The sequence below is a fragment of the Arvicola amphibius genome, chromosome 10 (assembly GCF_903992535.2).
Source record: "Arvicola amphibius chromosome 10, mArvAmp1.2, whole genome shotgun sequence".
Classification (NCBI taxonomy): domain Eukaryota; kingdom Metazoa; phylum Chordata; class Mammalia; order Rodentia; family Cricetidae; genus Arvicola; species Arvicola amphibius.
In genome coordinates, this window is record NC_052056.1 from 115,025,474 (window position 1) to 115,046,440 (window position 20,967).

The 20,967-nt window shown below is 48.7% G+C and overlaps 1 protein-coding gene across 1 annotated transcript in view; it reads left to right on the plus strand.

Moving 5' to 3' along the window:
• Cit (citron rho-interacting serine/threonine kinase) overlaps positions 1 to 20,967 on the plus strand; it is a 176,240-nt gene that overhangs the window by 2,011 nt on the left and 153,262 nt on the right. The window contains exons 3-4 of the mRNA XM_042055883.1: positions 7,375 to 7,516; positions 17,026 to 17,201. Of these exons, the coding sequence (XP_041911817.1) occupies positions 7,375 to 7,516; positions 17,026 to 17,201 (318 nt within the window). The remainder of the gene's footprint in view (positions 1 to 7,374; positions 7,517 to 17,025; positions 17,202 to 20,967) is intronic.

Below are 20,967 nucleotides of genomic sequence, written 5' to 3' on the forward strand. Positions count from 1 at the left end.
GCTGTTTAGATTAAATACCATGCCTGTGTAACCACATCCCTTGTGAGGCACCTAACATTTCCTTCATCCTATAAAGGCAGATGTCCTGAAATTGTTTCTGAGCAGTCTCCTAACCTGTTTGTTTCTGATGTATGGGGGACTCTGGTGAAATGGGTCCTTGCTTGGCTTGTCGACTCACAAGTTAGGACAAACAGGGAGTGGTGAAGATGGACGTCCTAAAGCTATAGTCCTATAGTCTGGCATGCTTTGTGTTGCTTTGGTAAATTAATTTGAATCTGCTTTTTACTTCCGATTTATTTATTTATTTTTTCAGAGCGGAGTCTTCTTATGTGGCACAGGTTAGCCTCAACTCCATGTGTGTTTGTGATGAATGCGTGTAGGACGTGTAGGGGTATGTGTGCGTGTTCTTGAGCGTTTGTGTTCGTGCACCATGGCACTCGAGTGGAGGACCAAGGATAACCTTTTTTTGAAATAGGGTTTTTCTGTGTAACCCTGGCTGTCCTGGAACTCACTCTGTAGACCAGGTTGGTCTCATCCTGTTTTTTTTTTTTTTTTGACTGAGTTTTCTCTTGTTCAATGTTGTGTTTTCAAGGCTAGCTGTCTCCTGAACTTGTGATTCTCTAGTCTCAGATTCTATTCCCTATAGGGGCATTTAGGATTAGAGGTTCTTACGCTACCGCTACCGTATCTGGCTTTTAGGTGGGCTCTGGATATCCAAACTCAGGTTATCAGGCTTGTCTAAAAAATGCTTTTAACTATCTCCCGAGTCACCTCTTCCCTGTTTTCAAAACAGGGTCTCGCTATGTAGCTCAGGCTGGCCTGGCCTAGAACCTCCAACCCCAGGTTTACTTCTAACTCACAATCCTGCTGCCTTCATTTTCCTATGCTGGAAAATGTACCTCCATGCCTAACACTTACCTTCACCTTGGCCTTCTGAGTGCTGTAGTGACTCTGTACCCTGCTGTGTCCTCCAGCTGCAGCCTCCATAGTACTGGGTCGTAAATGTGCTATCACACCAGGCTCAAATCTACTCTTATAGCAGGAGCCATGGTGCCTTTCCCACAGGGTTATTGATGGATTAGTGAGATGGTCCATATGAAGTTTTTTGTGCTGGCAAGTCCTTTATAAATGAGACTTGAGGCTATCCTGGGCTACTTAGTGGGTTTGAGGTCAACCTGAGCAAAGTAGTAAGATCCTGTCTTAAAACAAAAGAAAAAAAAACCGTAAGAATGCTAATTCTTTTTTTTAAAAAAAGATTTAAAAGATTGGGCTAGGCTTGATGGTGCATGCCTTTAGTCCCAGCACTCCGAGGCAGAGGCAGGCAGATCTCTGTGAGTTCAAGGCCAGAAAGGGCTGCATAATGAGGTTCTTGTCATTCAGGGTTGCATAGTTAGATCCTGTCTCCAAAAAAAAAAAAACATCTTATTTTAATTATATACCTCAGAATGTGCTATGCATGTGTGAATGGAGGTGCCTGGTGTCTGTAAGAGGGCATTGAGTCCCCTGGCGCTGGGGTCAGCTGCCTGAGGTGACTGCTGGCCACCAAACTCATCCCCTGCAAGAGCTGTTCATGCTCTGAATTACCGAGGTGTCCTCTAGCCCGGTATTTGTCGTTAATACTAATTGTAGCATCATGTCTCAGTTTCTCTTTGTGTGTCTGTGGCAGGATGCTCTGACAGAAGCCTTTGGGCCCACGACAGTCCATCAGGGCAGGGAGCCGGTCACGTGACACCATTGGCAGTCATGCTGGTGTTGCTAAATCTCTGTCCTGTGTTTACACAGTCCAGGGTCCCTTGCTTGGAGAACAGTCTTGTCCAGCCCACAGCTGAGATGGGTCTTCACGTTCAGTGAATGCAATCTAGATAACCCCTCACGGGTGTGTGCGGAAAGCCGCTCTAAATTGTGTTCATTGGCAACATGGGTCATCGCACATACTGTGGTCACAGTCATGATGATCTCATGTACTTACCAATACTTACATGGGATGTCTGCATGATGGCTGGTAATATTCTTGCTGACATCCCCCCCCCCGCAATTCCCCCCCCCCCCGCAGAGGGGGGGACGTGGAAACAGTGGGAACAGCTTGGTAACTTGGGGTGTTCCGTGGAAATGCTCCTGTTTGAAATCATGAGACAGTTCTCACAGATGAGTGCTCTGTGACCTCAGTGTCTGAATGTTGTCCCATACAGGACCCTTTACTTAAAACAGATGCCCAACTAAAAGCAAAACAGGTCCTCATTTGTTAAGGGCTGTGCCCTGGGGCTGGAGAGACGGCTCAGCCATCTCTCTTCCAGAGGACCCCAGTTCAGTTCCCAGCTCCCACATGGCCGCTCACAGCTGGCTGTAACCCCAGTGCCAGGGGATCTGATCCCCTCTTCTAGCGTCCGAGGGCACCAAACATGCAGGAAAAACAACTGCACACATAAAATAAAAATTTAAAAAAAGGGCTTAATGCCGATTAATAAATGTTGTCACAGTTACGGTTCTCGATTCAGCCTCATAACAAACGGTAAGAACTGTTATTTACAGTGTGAACAGGAGGAACGTGGGGCTGGTCCAAAGTGACGCAGCTTGTGAGACACTCAGGTGACATTGGGACTGTCTGATTTCCAAGACACATTACTAGTGTGTGTCAGACAGAGTTGCTCCACCATGTTTTATGTTTAAATGTCTTATGGGAAGGATTCTGGGTAAAACCTTGTGCCAATTTTTTTTTTTTTTTTTTTTTTTTTTTTTGTCAATTTGACACACTAGAGTCATCCATCTAGGGAGAAGGAACCTCAACTGAAAAAATGCTTCATCAGCTTGGTCTACTGTAGGCAAGCTTGTGAGGCGTTTTCTTGACTAGCGATTGATGTGGGAGGGTCAGAGCAAGCAAGCCCCCAGGAGCTAGCTTGCCAGTAAGCAGGGTTCTTCCATGGTTTCTGATTCAGTTTCTCCCTCCAGTTCTCTGACTTGCCTCTGTGATGGGCAGTAAGCTGAAAGACGCCCTTTCCTGCCCATCTTGCTTTTGTTCGGGGTGTTTGTCACAGTGGTAGAAAGCAAACCAGGACACGTTCATTGCATCTCTTTTTAATGCTGAGTGACTTTAGTTGATCTTTAGTTGATTGTTTTTTTTTTGTTTTGTTTTGTTTTGTTTTTCGAGACAGGGTTTCTCTGTGGCTTTGGAGCCTGTCCTGGAACTAGCTCTTGTAGACCAGGCTGGTCTCGAACTCACAGAGATCCGCCTGCCTCTGCCTCCTAAGTGCTGGGATTAAAGGCGTGCGCCACCACCGCCCAGTTTTTTTTTTTTTTTTTTTTTTTTTTTGCTATAACAATGTACCCAAGGGTTTGTACTCTATAAACAAAAGAGGCTACATAGTTAACAGTCCTGTAGACTCAAGAGTATGCATGCTGCTGGCTTCTGCTTGGCTCTGAACTGGCAGGGGCACGTGCAGAAATGGGCACGTGCAGAAATCACGTGGGCAAGATAGGAAGTAAAAGACCAGGCCTACTCCCTTTCTAACATCCTGCTCCCAGCTCCCGACGTTAAGAAAAGCATTTTGTATCTTGGAGAGCAGATAAGTGTCTCACCCCATCTTGAAGACTAGAGAACCTCCTACAGGGTCTCACCCCACCTTTTAACGCTTCCACCACTTTGACACTGAGGTCCAAGCTTGCAGCCCATGAACCCTTGGAGGGTAAACCACATGCAGACAGTAGCAATGAGTGCCTCCTGTCCCAGGAAAGGTTGTGGCCAAGTGTCTGGGTACACCAGACATGAGCCTCCTGTGCCTGCTGCGGCTGCCACCATGACGGTTAGATACAGTGGCTGGTTTGTTTTCTATTAAGGTATGTCCTTTAGACGAGGTCTCAGACGGTGTGGCTCCCTCCTACACAGGGCACTTCTGTTTCGGTGCTTGGCAGACTTCCAGAGCCACAGAAATCTCACAAATCACCAGGCGGCCAGGGCTTTGCCAGCTTTTTATTCTGCCAAGCAAGGATGTAGAAAACAAATGAAAAAATGAAAAAGCCATTACTTTCTGGTCTTTTCATTTCCTGAAGAAAGAGCATTTTAAGAAACATGGAGAGAGGAGGAAAAAGCTTCAGAACAAAGGGCCATTTCCAAGTTTGTGTCTCCTGAGCTTTTGGAGAAGGTAGGATGGGGCTTAAGCCTCCTTGAGTCTCGGGGAACCCCTCGTCTACTTGGGTTTAACTCTCAGGTGAAGGGTCACCCAGGAAGGCCCAGGAAGGCCCAGCACTTCCCAACTTGACTGGGTCTCCTGGAGAATTTATTAAAATCAGTTCTAAACTGCAGTCTAGAAAATTTTAATTCGGGAGGTTGGTAATAGGGCCAAAGAATCTGTTCTTCTGTGATTCTCTAGTGATTCAAATGCAGCTGCTCTTTTATGCTGCCCAGTGTTGTGTAACAGGCCCTACAGTTTAAAGGTGTAGTGATGTCTTTTCCTAGGACTTTGCAGATTTTCCAGCAGGCACGGTGGTGCAGGCCTTTAATCCCAGCTCTTGGGAGGTAGAGGCTGGTGGATCTCTGTGTGGTTAAGGCCGGCCAGTACTACGCTAGGAGACCTTGTTTCAAAACAAAAACAAACAAACAAACAAACAAACAAGCAAGCAAGCAAACAGACGACAAACCCCAGCAGGTTGGCTGTCCTTCAGTGGGTGGCTTTGCTTTTCCCGTGACATCGGCTGTGGTTACTCAGTCCACAATCCACTGAGATTACACCTGGGTCAGTAGAATCTAGGCACTGACTACTCACTAAGGCAACCTTGCTTATTTATTTTATTTTATTTTTTTAAATAAGTTTATTTATTTTCAAACCAAGCCCATTCCCCCCACCTTCCTCCCACCCCATCCTCATCTGCTGCTCAGAGAGGATAAGGCTTCCCCTGGGATCAACTACCTCTGTCCCATCACCTTATTGAGGCTGGCAGTTTCGTTTGTTTGTTTTCTTTTCTTTTTTTTTTTTTATTTTTTGTTTCTTGTTTTTCAAGATAGGGTTTCTCTGTAGCTTTGGAGCCTGTCCTGGAACTAGCTCTTATAGACCAGGCTGGCTTTGAACTCACATAGATCCCTCTGCCTCCTGAGTCCTGGGATTAAAGGTGTGCACCACCACTGCCCTTATTTTTAAATAGAATTATTTATTCTTGGGCGCATGTGTGTGTGCGTGCTGTTGTGCATGGGTATCACGGTGTAACTTAGAGGAGTCTGGAGGAGTCGTCTCCCTGTGTTTTGAGGCAGAGTCTCTCTTGTTCTGCCGAGAGTATATTCCTGGCTTGCTGACCTACAGACTTCTGCCGACTCTCCTGCCTCCACCTCCCACTTTCCAGGAGGATTGCTAGGGCTGTAGATGTTCCCCTATATCTGGCTTTTTACATGGATTCCAGGCACCAAACTGAAGTCATTAGGCTTCATGGCAAGCCTGAGCCCTTACCCCGCCGTCATGTGGCCTCTCCATGTATTTATCTACTTATTCATTTACCTAGGCTATCTTGGACTTCTTTTTTACCCCCTCCTCCAAACGATAAAAGGTTTTCTTTCCATCATGTGAGTCACTGGAGGCAGCTCTTCAGCTTTGCCATTGTGGCACCAAATTTGTTGTGCACTCAGCGTAAAGGAGTGGGCCTGACTACCTTCCAACAGAACTGTTTATAGTTCAGGCATGGGCCTTTTTTGGTGCCAAACCCTAAATGTCGCCTAACCTTCTGTGCATGGCAACTTCCTTCCCAAAAAAGAACTAAGGTTTGGTTTCTGGAAGCTGTGCCCTGAGCCAGCGCACTGCCATTTGTGCCGCTCTGCTGTTTAAAGTGAGTCTCGGGGTCGGCACCTGGGCAAATGGATGGCAGATTCTGAGGGGACATGTGGCACATGCCAGGAACCGGTAGTGGCTCTCCCCCCTCTTTTTTTTTTTTTTTTTTTTGAGAAAGAGTTATTCACCTTCTTTTGAACTCATAATCCTCCTGCCTCAGCCTCTCACATGCTAGGATTGTAGGCATGACGATGCATTGAAATTGTGTGTGTGTGTATGTGTATGTAGGCCAGTCATAGACATTGGGTGGATATCCTTGGTGTGTGTGTGTGTGTGTATAGGCAGCCGTAGACATTGGGTGTATTTCCTAGGTGTGTGTGTGTGTGGTGTATGCAGCCATAGGCATTGGGTGGATTTCCTTGGTGTGTGTGTGTGTGGTGGGGGGTGTATGCAGCCGTAGACATTGGGTAGATTTCCTTGGCTGATCTCCACTGTAACATTTTGAGATAGGATCTCTCACTGCTCATCAGTTCCACTGGATGAGCTGGCCAGTAAACTTCAGGAATCCATGTCCCATCCCCCAGTGGCAGGCACTTGCCACTATGCCCAGATATTTTACATGGGTTCTGGGGATCCGAACTCAGGTCTTTATTCTTGTGTGATGGTACTTTACCAATCGAGCTATCACCCTAGCCCCTGAACTCTTAAAAATCTCCTTTCTGTGCCTCCCTCCTTTAGCTGTTTTTACACAGAGATCGCCCCATAATCCATGGCCTCTCATGGGAATCATTGCTCTAAACCAGGGGTTGCCAGCTCAGGTCTTAAGAGGCCAGACAGTGGGCATAAATGATTCAAGCTGGCCAGACAGGAGACCTCGAGTCAAATCTACAGTGACTTTAGCACCCACCAAGAGGGCGACATCACTCAGCTCCTGCTGTGTTACCAGTCAGAACAGGGCAATATTGCCAGATCCACTGGCGCTTCAGGAAAACACAGACATTCTGGGATGTGTGTGTGTGTGTGTGTGTGCGCGCCCGTGCGTGTGTGTGTGCGTGCGCGCGCGTGTGTGTATAAAATCTGATCTAAAAATTTTAAAAATATTGGCAGATAATTCAAATTATTTTAAATACTTCAAGCCAAACAAAACATGTTTGTGGGCTAGACACAGTCTGCCAATCTGTAACTGATCCCACAGATCATGAATAAATGCGGCTTCACGGTAGGCATCCGTTTCTGCTACTTGAGAAGAATGAAAAGAGGCTGAAGTTGTGTTGGCTGGCGTCCAGCCACATGGGGAAGGGGTGTCAATCACTGTTTCCTGTTGAGGAGATACGGTGTCATCTCAAAACTCGCGGGGTCCACAGTAACTGTTCCCATGAAGCTCAGACTCCAGGCAGGAATGGCCATTTATAGGGACGGTTCTCTCGTTGAGCCTTTTCCCCAGACGCAGGTGAAAAACCCTGCACAGTGGACCCGTGCAAATCATCACTTAATGGGCCCAGAATTGTTGCCGGTGTGCTGTGAGCAGGTAGTTGATCCGGGCGCTCATGATTTACTCTGCGTGGATGTTATTGATCAGAGCTTTTCGTTATTGACAGAATCTCCATCTGCTGTTTGCCATTTGTAGGGGAAACCGCCCATCATGATTCAACAGCAGCAGTCTGCTCTTTCCCGGGAAGGGATCTTAGACGGCCTCTTTGTTCTCTTTGAAGAGTGCAGCCAGCCCGCCCTGATGAAGATGAAGCACGTGAGCAGCTTTGTCCAGAAGTGTAAGTCGGGGGACTCGGTCTCCACATCTCCCCTGTCGAGGAAGCCGGGATGCTGGAGGCAGACGATGTAGGCAGAGGCTGCAGAAAACCATAGTCTGCATAAGACTGACCCATTGCGTGGTTGTAACCTGGAGACCAGACTTAAGTCCGGCTTCTCACTACAGGGGACGGATTCAGTTCAGAAGGGAATTATGTTGACTCATGGGACAGAAATCCAAGGATGCTTCCTTCAGGCATGACTGGTTCCAGGGACTTAGCTCTGTTCTTGTCCTCTGAGCTGACCTGTCCTTCAGGCAGAGTAGGTGCAGTGCTTAGGGGCCGTTGTGTTTAAATTCAATAAGGTAATTTGTTTAAAATCATGATAATAGACGCATAGGGCGATGGTTCTGAATCTGGTGTCTCCTCTTCGCTCTCCCCCGTGGCGTGCTTATGCTGTGCCAGTGAGCTACACCACTAGCCGACTGGATTGATTTTATACCACTGATGTCGTAAGACACGGCGGAGCAGCTGATGCAGGCAGGGTGACCAGGGCCTCTGGATGTCATGGCTCAGCTGACTTAGACTGCATTTCTGATTTTGCTCGCCTCCCCTGTGTTGGGGCAGTTGGGTGCTGATGCTGAAGCCACATCTGCTAGTATTTTCCACTAGTGATTTCAGTCAGTGGGCATCCTGCTCCTTCAGCATCTCTTAGAGAAGCACTGGGAGACCCTTCGGGGCAGGGGAGGGTGCTACTGGGCGAGCCGGGGTCTTGTGACGCATGCACAGCACACAGGATTATGTAGTCAGTCATGACAGATCTGAGAAACCGCCTCATCCAACATGGCCATGTAACCAGGCACTCCAGCCTGTGGAGGCCGAAAAGGATAGTTTTCTATCGCTTCATCTTGAGTTCGTGGGTTCGAGTGCATTCCTCTGCTCTGTGATATATTAAAATCGCACGCTCCGGGCTCTTAAGATGGCTTGCCCAGTGTTTGTAGCCCCGGCTGGAAAGCTGAGCTCTGTTGAGATTTTGGGATGAAAGCAGACTCAACCTGTTCACCCATGCCTTCTCTTTCATGGAGATCAGAGTCTTATGCTGTCTGTGTGGCCTCCTAAGCGAGGGCCTGGAAACTGTGAACTCTGGGTGTAAACAAAGCTTAGGGGAACCAGCCGCTCACCCCCCCCCCCCCCCCCCCCCCCCCGTGCTTCAGTCAGACATTAGAATGCTTGGAACGGGAACAATGTGACTTCCCAGAGCCTGAACTTTTTCCCACGTGACCTTTTAAGAACAGGCCTGGGGACCCCTGACATATGTGGGCTCGAGCTTCGAAGGCCAGGCTTCCCCACCCTGGCCCTGAGTGCCCAAGAGCACTGGAGCTCAGGCTGTTTCGAAGGTTTTCTCATTTCTCTCTTTTGTCTTAGGGGTCCTGGAACTACCTCTTGTAGACCAGGCTGGCCTTGAACTCACAAATGGATATCCATCTACCTCTGCCTCCCGAGTGCTGGGATTAAAGACTTACGCCACCACTGCCCTGCCTTGAGTTTATTGAGGATGTAAGATCCTTGGCTGTTGTCAGGCAGCTTTCTGTTAGCGTCATTAAGCACCCGGGATGGCTTGCGGAGTGTGGGAAGTGAAAGGATCCTTTGGGCCTGTACCTTTGGGGTTTCAGTCTTTGGCTGGTTGCTTTGGCACCTGTGACCAGGCAACATATCCTGGTAAGAGTGTATGGTGCTTACGTCATGGCGAGGAATGAACGGGAAAGAGGGAAGGGGCATCAGGGTTCCCGCTGGTCCTTTTCAAAGGCGCACCCTCCAGGACGCCTCTTGCAGGGAGGTGGACTTCTGCAGCCTATGGGTGGTAGCTCTGTGTGGGTGCTGAGTAAGGAAAACCGGTGAGCCCACTTTCCTTGCTGCGGTGACGGAGTAGCCAACTAACGCAAATGAAGAGAAAAGGGGTTTGTTTTGGCTCACGGTGTGAGAGAGTTCATGGCAGAGGAGTGGCGGCAGGGCCATGTGGCAACCCCTTGTCACAGAGTGCTGACTGGGAAGCGACGAGCTTGGGCAGAAGTCTGAGCTTCAAGGCCCACACTCCAGCAGCTCAAATCCATGTCTCCTGAATGGCCCACAGCCTACCGAAACAGTGCCACCATCTGGGGACCCAGTGTTTAAGTACAAGAGCCTGTGGGGACCATTTCACATTCAAACATTAACAAGGGCTTCTCTGGCTTGTGTGTACCTTGTCTGCTCTCGGTTCCCTCATCTGGGGAAAGGTGCATCTGGGACGATTATTTTGAGCAGGTCTTTAATCCCAGGCAGAGGCAGGTGGATCTCTGAGTTCTAGGCCAGGCTGGTCTACAGAGTGAGTTCCAGGACAGCCACCAACAAAAAGATTATCTTGATTAGGTTGAGATAGGGAGACCAGCCCCCCCCCCCCCAGATTACACCTTTCTTGTAGGGCGACCGGCCCACTGTAATTGCATTACTTCCTGTATGGAGACCCGCCCACTAATTGCACCACTTCCTGTAGGGAGGCACGCCCACTATGAACACATCACTTCCTATAGGGAGATCTGACCTCTGCAATTGTCATGGTCTGTAGGGAGACTTCCTCTTTAATTGCACCATTCCTGGGCTAGTATCCTGGCCCAGTATAAAGGAGAAAGTGAGCTGAATACATTAACAGCGTTGGGACCAGCCTCCCTGGGCTCCTGTTGCTTTGACCTTCCCTTCCCACTATGGTGGACAGTACTCTGGGACTGTACCCTTGGTTGCTCTGTCAGGCTATTTCGTCACAGTGACAGCAAAGCCACTAAGACACCAGGCGTGTCAATAGACACTGCCGGCTGACCACAGCGTCCACTGTGGTCAGTCACCAGTCATGTATCTTCAAAATGTCCTTGAGGTATTTACTGGCACTTGAGTTCCTCTGAATGCTCCTCTGGTTTCTTTTGAATATGGAAATTATCAAGTAGGCAGTGGGAGGGGGCAGAACTTGGAGGAACTCGCTCCAGCCCCTTCATTAGGCTTGAGACCCTGGGGACCCTTAAGAGCAGTCAATCATAGAGAAGCGGTGTGTAATCAGGGGCTGGTGCCAGTGGAGTGGAGATTTTTTTCTAGTAGATGTTCTTCCGGGAAACTGTTTCATATTTTTTGAAGAGGCTTCCTGGTGAGGACCCTGAAGAGCCCATGATTGAAATCTGGTGATTACGTTAGTATGAGCTCCACCCCCTGCCCCCACCCACTTTGAGTTTCTATTTCACAATGTGAGCTTTGCTTTCCAGTGTGGAGAAGGGTCCATCAGCTGCCACTGTCCACGTTTGAAGGGGTGGAGGTTTACTCCGGAGCTGCAGAGGGAATGGGATGGAGAGGTGGCCAGGAGTGGTGCTTCCCACAGATGCCCCGACCTTGAGCCATTAGAGGGCAGGGAATGTGCCTGGGAACCAGGGGAGGCATTATTGTCTTCAGCTGCAGTTCTGCGTTGGTTAACTATGGACACGTGTTCTGATTGCATCATTAGATGATTTTTTTTTTAAAAAAAATTTATTTATTTATTATGTATACAGTGTTCTGTCTGCTTGTATGCTTGCATATCAGAAGAGAGCACCAGACTCATTACAGATGGTTGTGAGCCACTATGTGGTTGCTGGGAATTGAACTCAGGATCTCTGGAAGAGCAGGCAGCGCTCTTAACATCTGAGCCATCTCCAGCCTCCCATTAGATGATTTTTGTCATCGTGTGGCTATCATAGGCTGCTTACACAAACCTAGATGGTATAGGCTAGTCACTGTATTTGGCTGCTATTTCTCTCTTTTTGAGACAGGATTTGTATCCCTGACTGTCCTGGAACTCACTATATAGACTAGGCTAGCCTCAAATGCACTGGGATGCACCTGCCTCTTCTCCCAAGTGTTAGGATTAAAGGCGTGTGCCACCACACCTTGCCTATAAATTCTTTTTGGTTTTTTTTTTCCGAGACAGGGTTTCCCTGTAGTTTCTAGAGCCTGTCCTGGAACTAGCTCTTGTAGACCAGACTGGCCTCGAACTCAGAGATCTGCCTGCCTCTGCCTCCCGAGTGCTGGGATTAAATTAAGCGTGCGCCACTACCACCCGGCTTTGCCTATGAATTCTTATAAAAAGTATTCTCTCTTGGGAGTAGAGAGATGGTTTTTCAGTTAGCAGCATTTGCTTCTGTTACAAATAACCTGGGTTTGGTTCCCAGCATCCTCATGGCAACTTATAACTGTCTAACTCCAGCTCAAGGGGACCTGGTGCCCTCTTATATAAAATAAATGCTTATATAATTTATGTATTTTTTATAAGTGACGCCTAACTATATATTTGAGATATACAATGGCATTACAATACCTGCTTATTTATTTCTTTAAAGAGTTACCGGTTTTCTGCGTGTGGTGACACGTCTCAAACCAAACCACACTTGTTTATCTTTACATAAAGCATGTGACATGATATTAGCCACTTATTTCATGTCTTCAATTTCTTTTAAACATTTATTTATTGTGTATATAGTGTTGTACCTGTATGAATGGCTGCACACCAGAAGAGGGCACCAGATCTCATTACAGATGGGTGTGAGCCCATCATGAGGGTGCTGGGAATTGAACTCAGGACCTCTGGAAGAGCAGTCAGTGCTCTCAACCTCTGAGCCATCTCTCCAACCCCCGTTCCTTTAACTTTTAAAGAATTTGATGTGCATATGTGTGTGTCTGAGTATCGCTATGTGCACCGGTGCGTGGGCTCACGGAAGTCACGTCGGCCTCTTTGCACTTTGTTTACCTAGCAGTGCACTCACTGAGCAGATTTCTTTGTCAAGATACACACCAGATGATGCTTCAGCTATTCCAGAGACAGGGATGCCGCTGGGCGCCACACTTCAGTGCTCCAAGAACAACAGTTATGTGGTAGAGATCCAACAGGTTACAGTGAACTAAACGACGATTACCCCCAGGCACGCGGCAGCCATTCTGACTTGTAGCACCATGCATTACAGGCATATTTATGATGGTACCGTTCTACACAAACCCACTGTGCTGTGAACCCCATGAAAACAACACATGTACAATTATATGTAGTACTTGATAATGGTAATAAATGACTATCCTACTGTGCTATGTTCTTGCTATATTACCCTGTCTGTCATCTCAGTGTATACCTGCCTATTTAGGTGAGTATGACAGAGTGTGTCTAACTTCACAGGCAGCAGCCTCGTCATACATGTCCTGGAGTCAGGAAGCTATGATAACTGCTCAATGTGGTGAAGGAGTACTACAGTGATCTCATGTTACATATTAAAGTACACAGGTGTGGGCCTGGAGAGATGGCCCAGCAGTTAAGAGCACTAGCTGCTCTCCTAGAGAACTTGGGTTCAGTTCCCAACACACACACACACACACACACACACACAAACTCACAAGTATCAAGGTGATCTAACGCCCTCTTCTGGCTTCCAAAGGCATTACATGCACACCATACATGCAGGCAAAAACACTCATAGCACAACAAATAAAATAAATGAACCTTTTTTTTTTTTCCTTTTTGGACAGTGCCTCCCCACGTAGCCCTGCTGTCCTGAGTTGATCTTTAGGTTATTATTGGTGCTGATGGAGGTTTAGGGTCAGGTTGCTTCTGAGTATTTTCTGTTTAAGTTTTCGTCATGAACCTCTTCATGCACATCTTTTCGAGCCGGTGTTGAGAGTTCTGTGAAGGATGGGTTCCTAGACCTTCAAACGCTGGACCGAATTTCCGGGAAGGAAGCTGTTGATTCTGCTGGGTTGACTTTCTGTTCCCCTCACCCCCACGGGTCCAGTTGTCTGGGCTGTGTTTTCATTCATCAACGTGCTGTCTTGTTTGCCTCGATATTCAGTACCCACTGGACCCATAAACACCAACTAAAAGCTCAAGGAGATGACGAGTCCATATGGTTTTGGGGTCACAGAAGCAGCTGGTATGGGGAGAAGTTGTGAAGCGTTCCCCCCATTTCTCTTTTTTAAAAACAGCCAGGGGCTTGATTTTAGTGCCTCACCTATTCACCCTAATAATGCAAAGCCTTTGGGGGAAAAGAGAGATTTGGAGTGCTTTCTTGCACTTCTGAAGGCATCATCATTTTTTTCCCACAAAGCAGTTTGCCTAACGTGTGTGATTTAGAAGCCCGATTGTCCCCAGTGACCAGCCCAGGGTTTCCGAGTCGGGCAACATCGTAAGCAGTTTTGGGGCCCAAGGCCCTAAAGAAAATGAAGAGAGATTGGCCTTGTGTACAGCAGCAGCCAAGCCAGTTTCAAACACAGAAAGCTGCGAGCCAGCACATTCAGTTATTATAACTCAGCACTCAAATACTTGGCATGAAGGAAGCCCGGGAAGGGGTGGGGGTGGGGGGTGGTGATCGAGAGCAAAGGGGAAATGCTGTGCGAACCCCAAGTTTGCGTCCATGCTGTATTCTTTTTGTAGGCATGTCAGTTCTTTATTTTATATGTGTGTGCGTGCGTGTGTGCGTGCGTGTGTGTATGTGCGCATGTGTGCACGTGTGTGCACGTGTGTGCATGTGTGCACGTGTGTGCATGTGTGTAGGTCAGAGGACAAATTGGAGGGTCAGTTCTCTTTTGCTCGCATGTGTATCCCAGACCGTCTCCATGATCCTAGCTCTACCTTTAAACAGCGCTCACAGTGAATGCATGTGGATCCACCTACTACTCTAGGGTGGTTCCCCACGGGACCAATGGAGCTTGGTATGACTGGCCACCATGAGAGTGGGGGTCAGAAGTCAGGCAATACTATGGAATTGACCACGTTTGCCTTCCATCCAAGAGAATTCTGCTGTACTTTTAGCAAGAGAGAAAGGGGGTGGATGATCACAATGAACATTTGGTGCCGTATAATTCATCCAAATGCCACTCATGACTGCTGTGAAAGGCGTTAGGATTAGCGGCGGAACTAAGGTTAGGTTAGCGGCAGAGTACCTTGGTGGGCCTAGACCACGCCATGCTGCCGAGACCGTACCATGCAGCAGATCTCACATAAGAGGTTTATTTGGGGAGGGAGAGTGAAAGGCTGTTGCAGAGTGGGGATGAGAGAGAGAGGGAGAGAGAGAGAGAGAGAGAGAGAGAGAGAGAGAGAGAGAGAGAGGAGAGAGGAGAGACGAGGGAATGAGAGTGAGGGAAGGGGAGTGAGTAGGAGCAGAGGCTAGGTGGGATCTGGAGAGAGGAGTGACGAGGGGGAGAGGAGGAGGAGAGATGAGGCGGGGAGGGAGGGAGAGAGAAGGGGGGAGGGGATGGGAAGGGGAGAGAGGAGGAGAGAGAGAGGAAGAGAGGGAGAGAGAGAGAGAGAGAGAGAGAGAGAGAGGGAAAGAGAGGAGGGAGGGGAGAGGAGAGAGGAGAGGAGGGAGAGGGAGAGGGAGAGAGAGAGAGAGAGTGAGAGAGAGAGAGAGAGAGGGAAACAGGCAGACAGACTAGAAGACAGAATGAGCAAGAGAGAGTCATGATGTCAGGAGGGACCTTTTAAAAGTGACACAAGTCACATAGGGGAAATACACAACCCACGGTGACAGTGGGAATGTGCTGCACCTGCTGGTGGGGGTGACGACGTGTCTGGTGTCTGCCAAGGCTGAGAACAACATGTGGAGATGATGTGGCCATAGATTTGGGGTTTCCATGGGAACTGGTTGTACACACACATGCAGGCACGCACACCGCAAAACTAATAGCCCCAGATGTTGAAGTCCTGTATGTGGACTAGTGTGGCAACACCTGCGCACACGCCTTCTCGTACTTGAACTGATTCTGTGTAGCTTGGGACGCCCACCGCGGTGCCCTCTGTGGTGCCGCCTTGGTGTGCATTCGGTGTAGATGTCTGCGTGCCACGTACTCAAGTTCTGCATTTGGAAACTTTCTGGAATGCTCTTTGTTCTGAATGTCTTTAAAGTTTTTAATTATTATGGCATGCATATGAATAGGTGTGTCCTTCACGATTTGGGTACAAAGGCCAGAAGGCAACTTTTAGGAGCGGATTTCTCTCTGCTGGGTCATCCAGGGATGGAATTCAGGTTGTCAGCCCTGTATGGAAACAGCTTTGCCCGCCAAGCCATCCTGCTGGCTTTCCAGATGCTCTTGATCTGTGTTTAGTTGGTTGACTCTGTGGATATGGAGGGACATTTCAGAGCAGTCTCTTGGTTTTCTGTTTATGGTGTGTGTGTGTGTATGTGTGTGTGTGCATGCTTTTCCATGTGGCATGCATTTGAGTGTGCAGGTGTGCGAACCCCCAGAGACCCGAGCAGAACGTCAGGTGTCATTTTCTCTCATTGTTCACTGTATTGTCTACAGAAAGGGTCTCTCATTGAACCACAAGCTTGCCATTTTGGCTAAGTTGCCCGGCCAGTGAGTCCTTGGGATTTACCTGACCTCTGGTGTTGGGGTTGCAGGCATGTGTCCCCAGGCCTGGCTTCTTATGTGGGTGCTGAGGATTTGAACTCAGATCGTCATGCTTGCGGAGCAAATGTTCTTAATCATTGAGTCGTCTCCCCAAGCCTTGTCTTTCAGCTTTCAATGTGATACATAACTATTGGATTCTCTAGAGTAAGGTTTTTTTTTGGTGTTAGAATTTGAACCCAGGACCTCCTGCATGCTAAGTACATGCTTTGCTACTAAGCTGCACCCTTGGCCCAAGATAATTTGGATCGATGGTGTTTCTTGCTCTCCTTTGGTTATAACCTCTATTTCTGATGCAGCTCCTCTGTTAATCACAGGGTTCCATTTTTTAGGTCATCACTACTGTTCTTACAGACTTGCGAGTCAATAGAGTCCTTGCTTAGCTAGAGATGCCTGTCTCACAGTGTTAATGAATGTGTGTGAGATCCTGCACTGCCACCCCTCAGTCCCGTCCTTCCCACATCGATCTCTGCCGGAGCCACTGGACTTGGGAGTCAAGAAAGTCAGAGTCCCAGGCTCATCTGGGCGTGTGGCTGTCATCCCCGAGAGCAGATGTCAGCCTGTTTGGACCTGGGGGCTGACCATGTACCCTTTCAAGTTCTGCGTAGAGTAAGGCCGGGAAAGCAGTCCTCTGCAATGGCACAGATCCAGGCCGAGCATAGCTAGCTAGAACAGCGATCCTGAATCAACGCCAGTGCTCGTGGAAAAGCAGGGGTCACGCTGCTTAGGTCACAGTGTAAGGCCAGTCTAGAGGCCGTCAAGCTTGTTGACCCCAGCACTGCTTGCAGCCCTCAGAGGAAGGAGAAAAGCATGGCATGTGTGCTCCCTTCTTCCTAAGTCTACAGGATTCGAATTATAGCTACCATGGAAACCGTACTTTGGAATTTCTGGAGCCCTTAATTTTAACAGATAAAAGACTTTTGTGCCGATTTTATAATTATTCATGATGGATGAGAAAGTGACTCAACGTCTTTTGACAGGGAAGGAAGACAGAATACATTTTTCTTTCTTTCCTTTTCCCCTCTTTCGCAAAGATGCATGCATTTGAAGTAAGTGTATTTTTCTCCCGGGTGTAAATCTTCCATCTTCCACAGATTCCGACACAATAGCCGAACTACGGGAGCTCCAGCCTTCAGTGAGAGACTTTGAAGTCCGAAGCCTTGTGGGCTGTGGTCACTTTGCTGAGGTGCAGGTGGTTAGAGAGAAGGCAACTGGGGACGTCTATGCCATGAAGATCATGAAGAAGAAGGCTTTGCTGGCCCAGGAGCAGGTAGGAACATTTGAATCTCTGCTCCTTCCTCTGTCTGTACCAAATGTTCACCACAGAGACAATAACCTGCTAATTTGATGTCTAGGATCCAGTAATATGTTAATTACGGGTACACGGACAAAAAGGCCTCTCGTATTCTTAGCTCTCCTCAAACTGGTGTTGATTAATTTTGCAGCCTCAGAAATTTCCATCGGTTTCTTTGTCAGGACCCTGTAGTTGCATTTTCTTTTAGAACCACGTTGGGCTTTTAAACTGAGGATCTCAAGATGATCTGTCGGGGCCGCGAGCTTTGGTCTGAGGGACACGCCTCAGGCTGGGGTACTTGGGCGGCGTCTGCATGTGTGCGTGGCTAGGTGTTCCTGCTGCGGGCCCACGTGTTCCATCTCAGAGCGGGCCTCTGCAGGAGTCAAAACACAGCTGTGTTCCCTGCCTGCGAGCCGCTTGTCTGGTAACAGGTCACGAAGTTGTCTTTTTAGTTGTGTTTTTTTCTCCCTTTGAGGAAAGGCTGCGCTCTCAGACATATTGATTCATTGGCTGTGTTTTCGAGAGACAGCCGTCACCTTGGAGTTGAGAGAGTAATTCGTTAGTCGCAGGCAGTCTGGTGCACGTCGTGTGTCCGATATCGTCCCCGGCTCTGTGGGAAGCCTGCGGAAGGGATTGAAGTCCCATGACGGTTCCTTGCAGGGTCGAACAGCAGCCCCCAGAAGTGGAGGGAAAATGCAAATCTCCGGAGCAGGCGCTTGCCAGCGAAAACACCACAGACATGGAGAGAATTAGCAGGTTCATTAACAGTGGTGTGAAGGGCGATGTCATGGGTGAGCCAAGGGCAGTCAGTCAGGAAAGTCCTTCGAATGAGAGGGAATGGAGGCTGTGGGCCGAGGAGTGATGGGAACGCGCCAGGCAGACATGTGGCTAAGGGTGATGTCCTGGAGGCGTGAGTGCTGGGGTCCTGCTCAGGGGTGTGCATGTGTGTGTTGTGCGCGCGCATGTGTGCGCACGCGTATGTGTGTATGTGCGCGCGTGTGTGTGCACACGCGTGTGAGTGCACACACGTGTGTATGTGTGTGCATGTGTGTGTGCGTATGTGTGTATGTGTGTGCATGTGAGTGTGTGCACGCATGTGTGTGTGTGCATGTGTGTGGAGAACTAACAGAAATTAAGACATCTGGGTGGGCAGGGGTCTACAGTTGAGGGGAAATCTGAACAACTTTAGCTTTTCGTCGTGTTAAACTCTACATAAGGTAAAATTTCCACGTTAACCGTTTTTACTGTAGAATTCAGTGGCATTAAGTTCCACCATGCTGCAGCCCACTGTTGCCGTCCATTCCTAGAACTTGGCCACCATCCCTGTCTTAGACTTCGACCTTGTGACAGAGTATGTGGGAGAAACCAAGTTAGAGGGGAAGGGGCTGTTTTCACTGCAGCATCAGAGATTTCTCCCCAGAGTCAGCCGGCTTCATGGCTGTAGGCCTGTGCTGTGGCTGAGTCTCATGGTGGAGGGCATGTGGCCACTGGAGCCAGAGAAAGGGAGAAAGACCGGGGACAAAATGGTCCTTCCCGGGGCATGCCCAGTGACCTCCAGCTACACCCTACTTGAGTGATATTTCATTTATATTTTCATAAAGTTTGCCTGAAGATCAGAGACTAAGAGAGCCGCATTGGTCAGCTTTATAGACCAGGCAGTGGTGACACACACCTTTAATCCCACTAGCCAGAGAAACCAGGCAGTAGTGGTGCATGCCTTTAATCCCAGAACTAGAGAGGAATATAAAACGGGAGGAGACAGCTCTCAGACAGTCTCATTCTGAGATTCCTGGAGGCAGGATCACCATTTCAGACTGAGGTAGAAATAAGAACCAGTGGCTGGCTGCTTTGCTATTCTGACCTTCAGCTGAACCCCAATATCTGTCTCTGGGTTTTTATTACTCGTGCTACACCCTATCTCCTAGCATTTCCTACCATTTCCCGGCAGCCCATTAAGTTATTAATACACGAATGGATTAATCCATTGATGAGGTCCCCAGAACCCATGAACCAACCATTTCCCAAGGACCCCGTCTCTGCGCACTGTTATTAGGAGCTAAGCTTTCAGCACACCAGCTTTTGGGGGACATTTCAGACCCAAATCATCAGAGCAGAAACCGAAGATCCTTCTTTTGTTGTTGTTTTTTTGTCTCTTGAGACAGAAACTGCAGCAGAGGGTGGGAAGCCGCCTGTCGGAGTCCAAGCATGATGTGGCCTCTGCGTTTCAGAATAAACTGTGAGCAACACTGCAGGGAGGGAAAATGACAAGACATCGCCTGTGATTAGCAAGAGGGGAGTGGGAGGTGCTCCCTCAGCTCTCCCACCCAGGGAGGTGCTATCCGTCATCTCTACTCACTCCCTGGGCAGCCTTCGTGCTTGGCGTGTTTCTAGAGCCTTGGGCAGAGGCACACGATGTTAGCCAACCTTGCGGTGCTCGTGTGTTGGATGGGAAATAGCACATGGAAGGTGAAGCTAATGCAACACGCCACTCGCAGACAGACAGTCGAGATCCAAACAGATGCACTTTATCCGGGCCAAGGACCCGAAGTGGCCGTGGTACAGAGGTGTGGGTCTGGGTCTTTAAAAACCCTGCGTATACGGGAGTTAATAAAACCAGTTGTCATTGGCAAATGCGTCACTGACTTAGAGGGTCAATATAAAAGAAAAGCAGGGTTCCTAATGGAGTCACCGTGAGGATTTGGGATTCAAAGGTATGAAGAGAGAAGGGTAGCCTGGGAAGAGGCAAAGGAGGCGTCAGAGAGGATGTGAAGAAGTGGTATATATCTCAAACAGAGCCAGTCACCTGGGAGAGGCCAGCCAGGAACGCTCCTCAGAGAGCAGTAGCTTTCATGGAGTCTTCAGGCTTAGGCAGCGTCAGCGGTGAGCATGTGGGGCTGGGGGCTGAGATCCAGCCCTCCCTGTGTCGTGTCCCCCCCCCCCCCCCCCCCCCCCCCCCGCCGTGTCAGCAGCAGCTCCAGCCCTCCAGCACTGTAAAGCACTGGGTTGGGCTGCTGTTTCTTAAGTGGCTTAGATTTAGCACTGAGGTTTCCAGGGTGATCTCGGGGAACATGGACGAGCTCTTTAAAAACATCTCAGGGTAAGAGATGTAGTTTGTGGGTAGAACGCTTGCTCAGCATGCGTGAAGTCCGGGTTCAGGGGAGCACTGCATAAACTGGGTGTGGTGGCAGAGGAGGACTTGGTCTCTCACTGAACCTGGAGCTAGGCCGTCAGTCAGTAAGCTCCAGTGAGCCTCCCGTCTCTCTCCTACAGTATCAGGATTATAGGAGAGCCTGGCTGTGCCCAGCTTTTTCTTTTTTTTCTTTTTTTTTTTTTGTTTTTTTGTTTTGTTTTTCAAGACAGGGTTTCTCTGTAGCTTTGGAGCCTGCCCTGGCCCTCGCTCTGTAGACCAGGCTAGCTTCGAACTCACAGAGATCCACCTGCCTCTGCCTCTGCCTCTGCCTCCTGAGTGCTGAGATTAAAGACGTGTGCCACCACTGCCCGGCTGTGCCCAGCTTTTTAATATCTACTTGTTTATCTGATATGTGTGTTAAGATATCAGCTCCGGTTCTCGTGCTTGGGTAGCTAGCATGTTAACCACTGAACTGTCTCTCCAGCCTACAATAGTCTTGAAGCACCTGCCTTCCCCTCATTTAGGGAAACTGCAATTTTGTTCTTTTTTAATTTTTAATTTTTTTTCTCATTTTGGTTTTCCAAGACAGGGTTTCCCTGTGTAGCTTTGGAG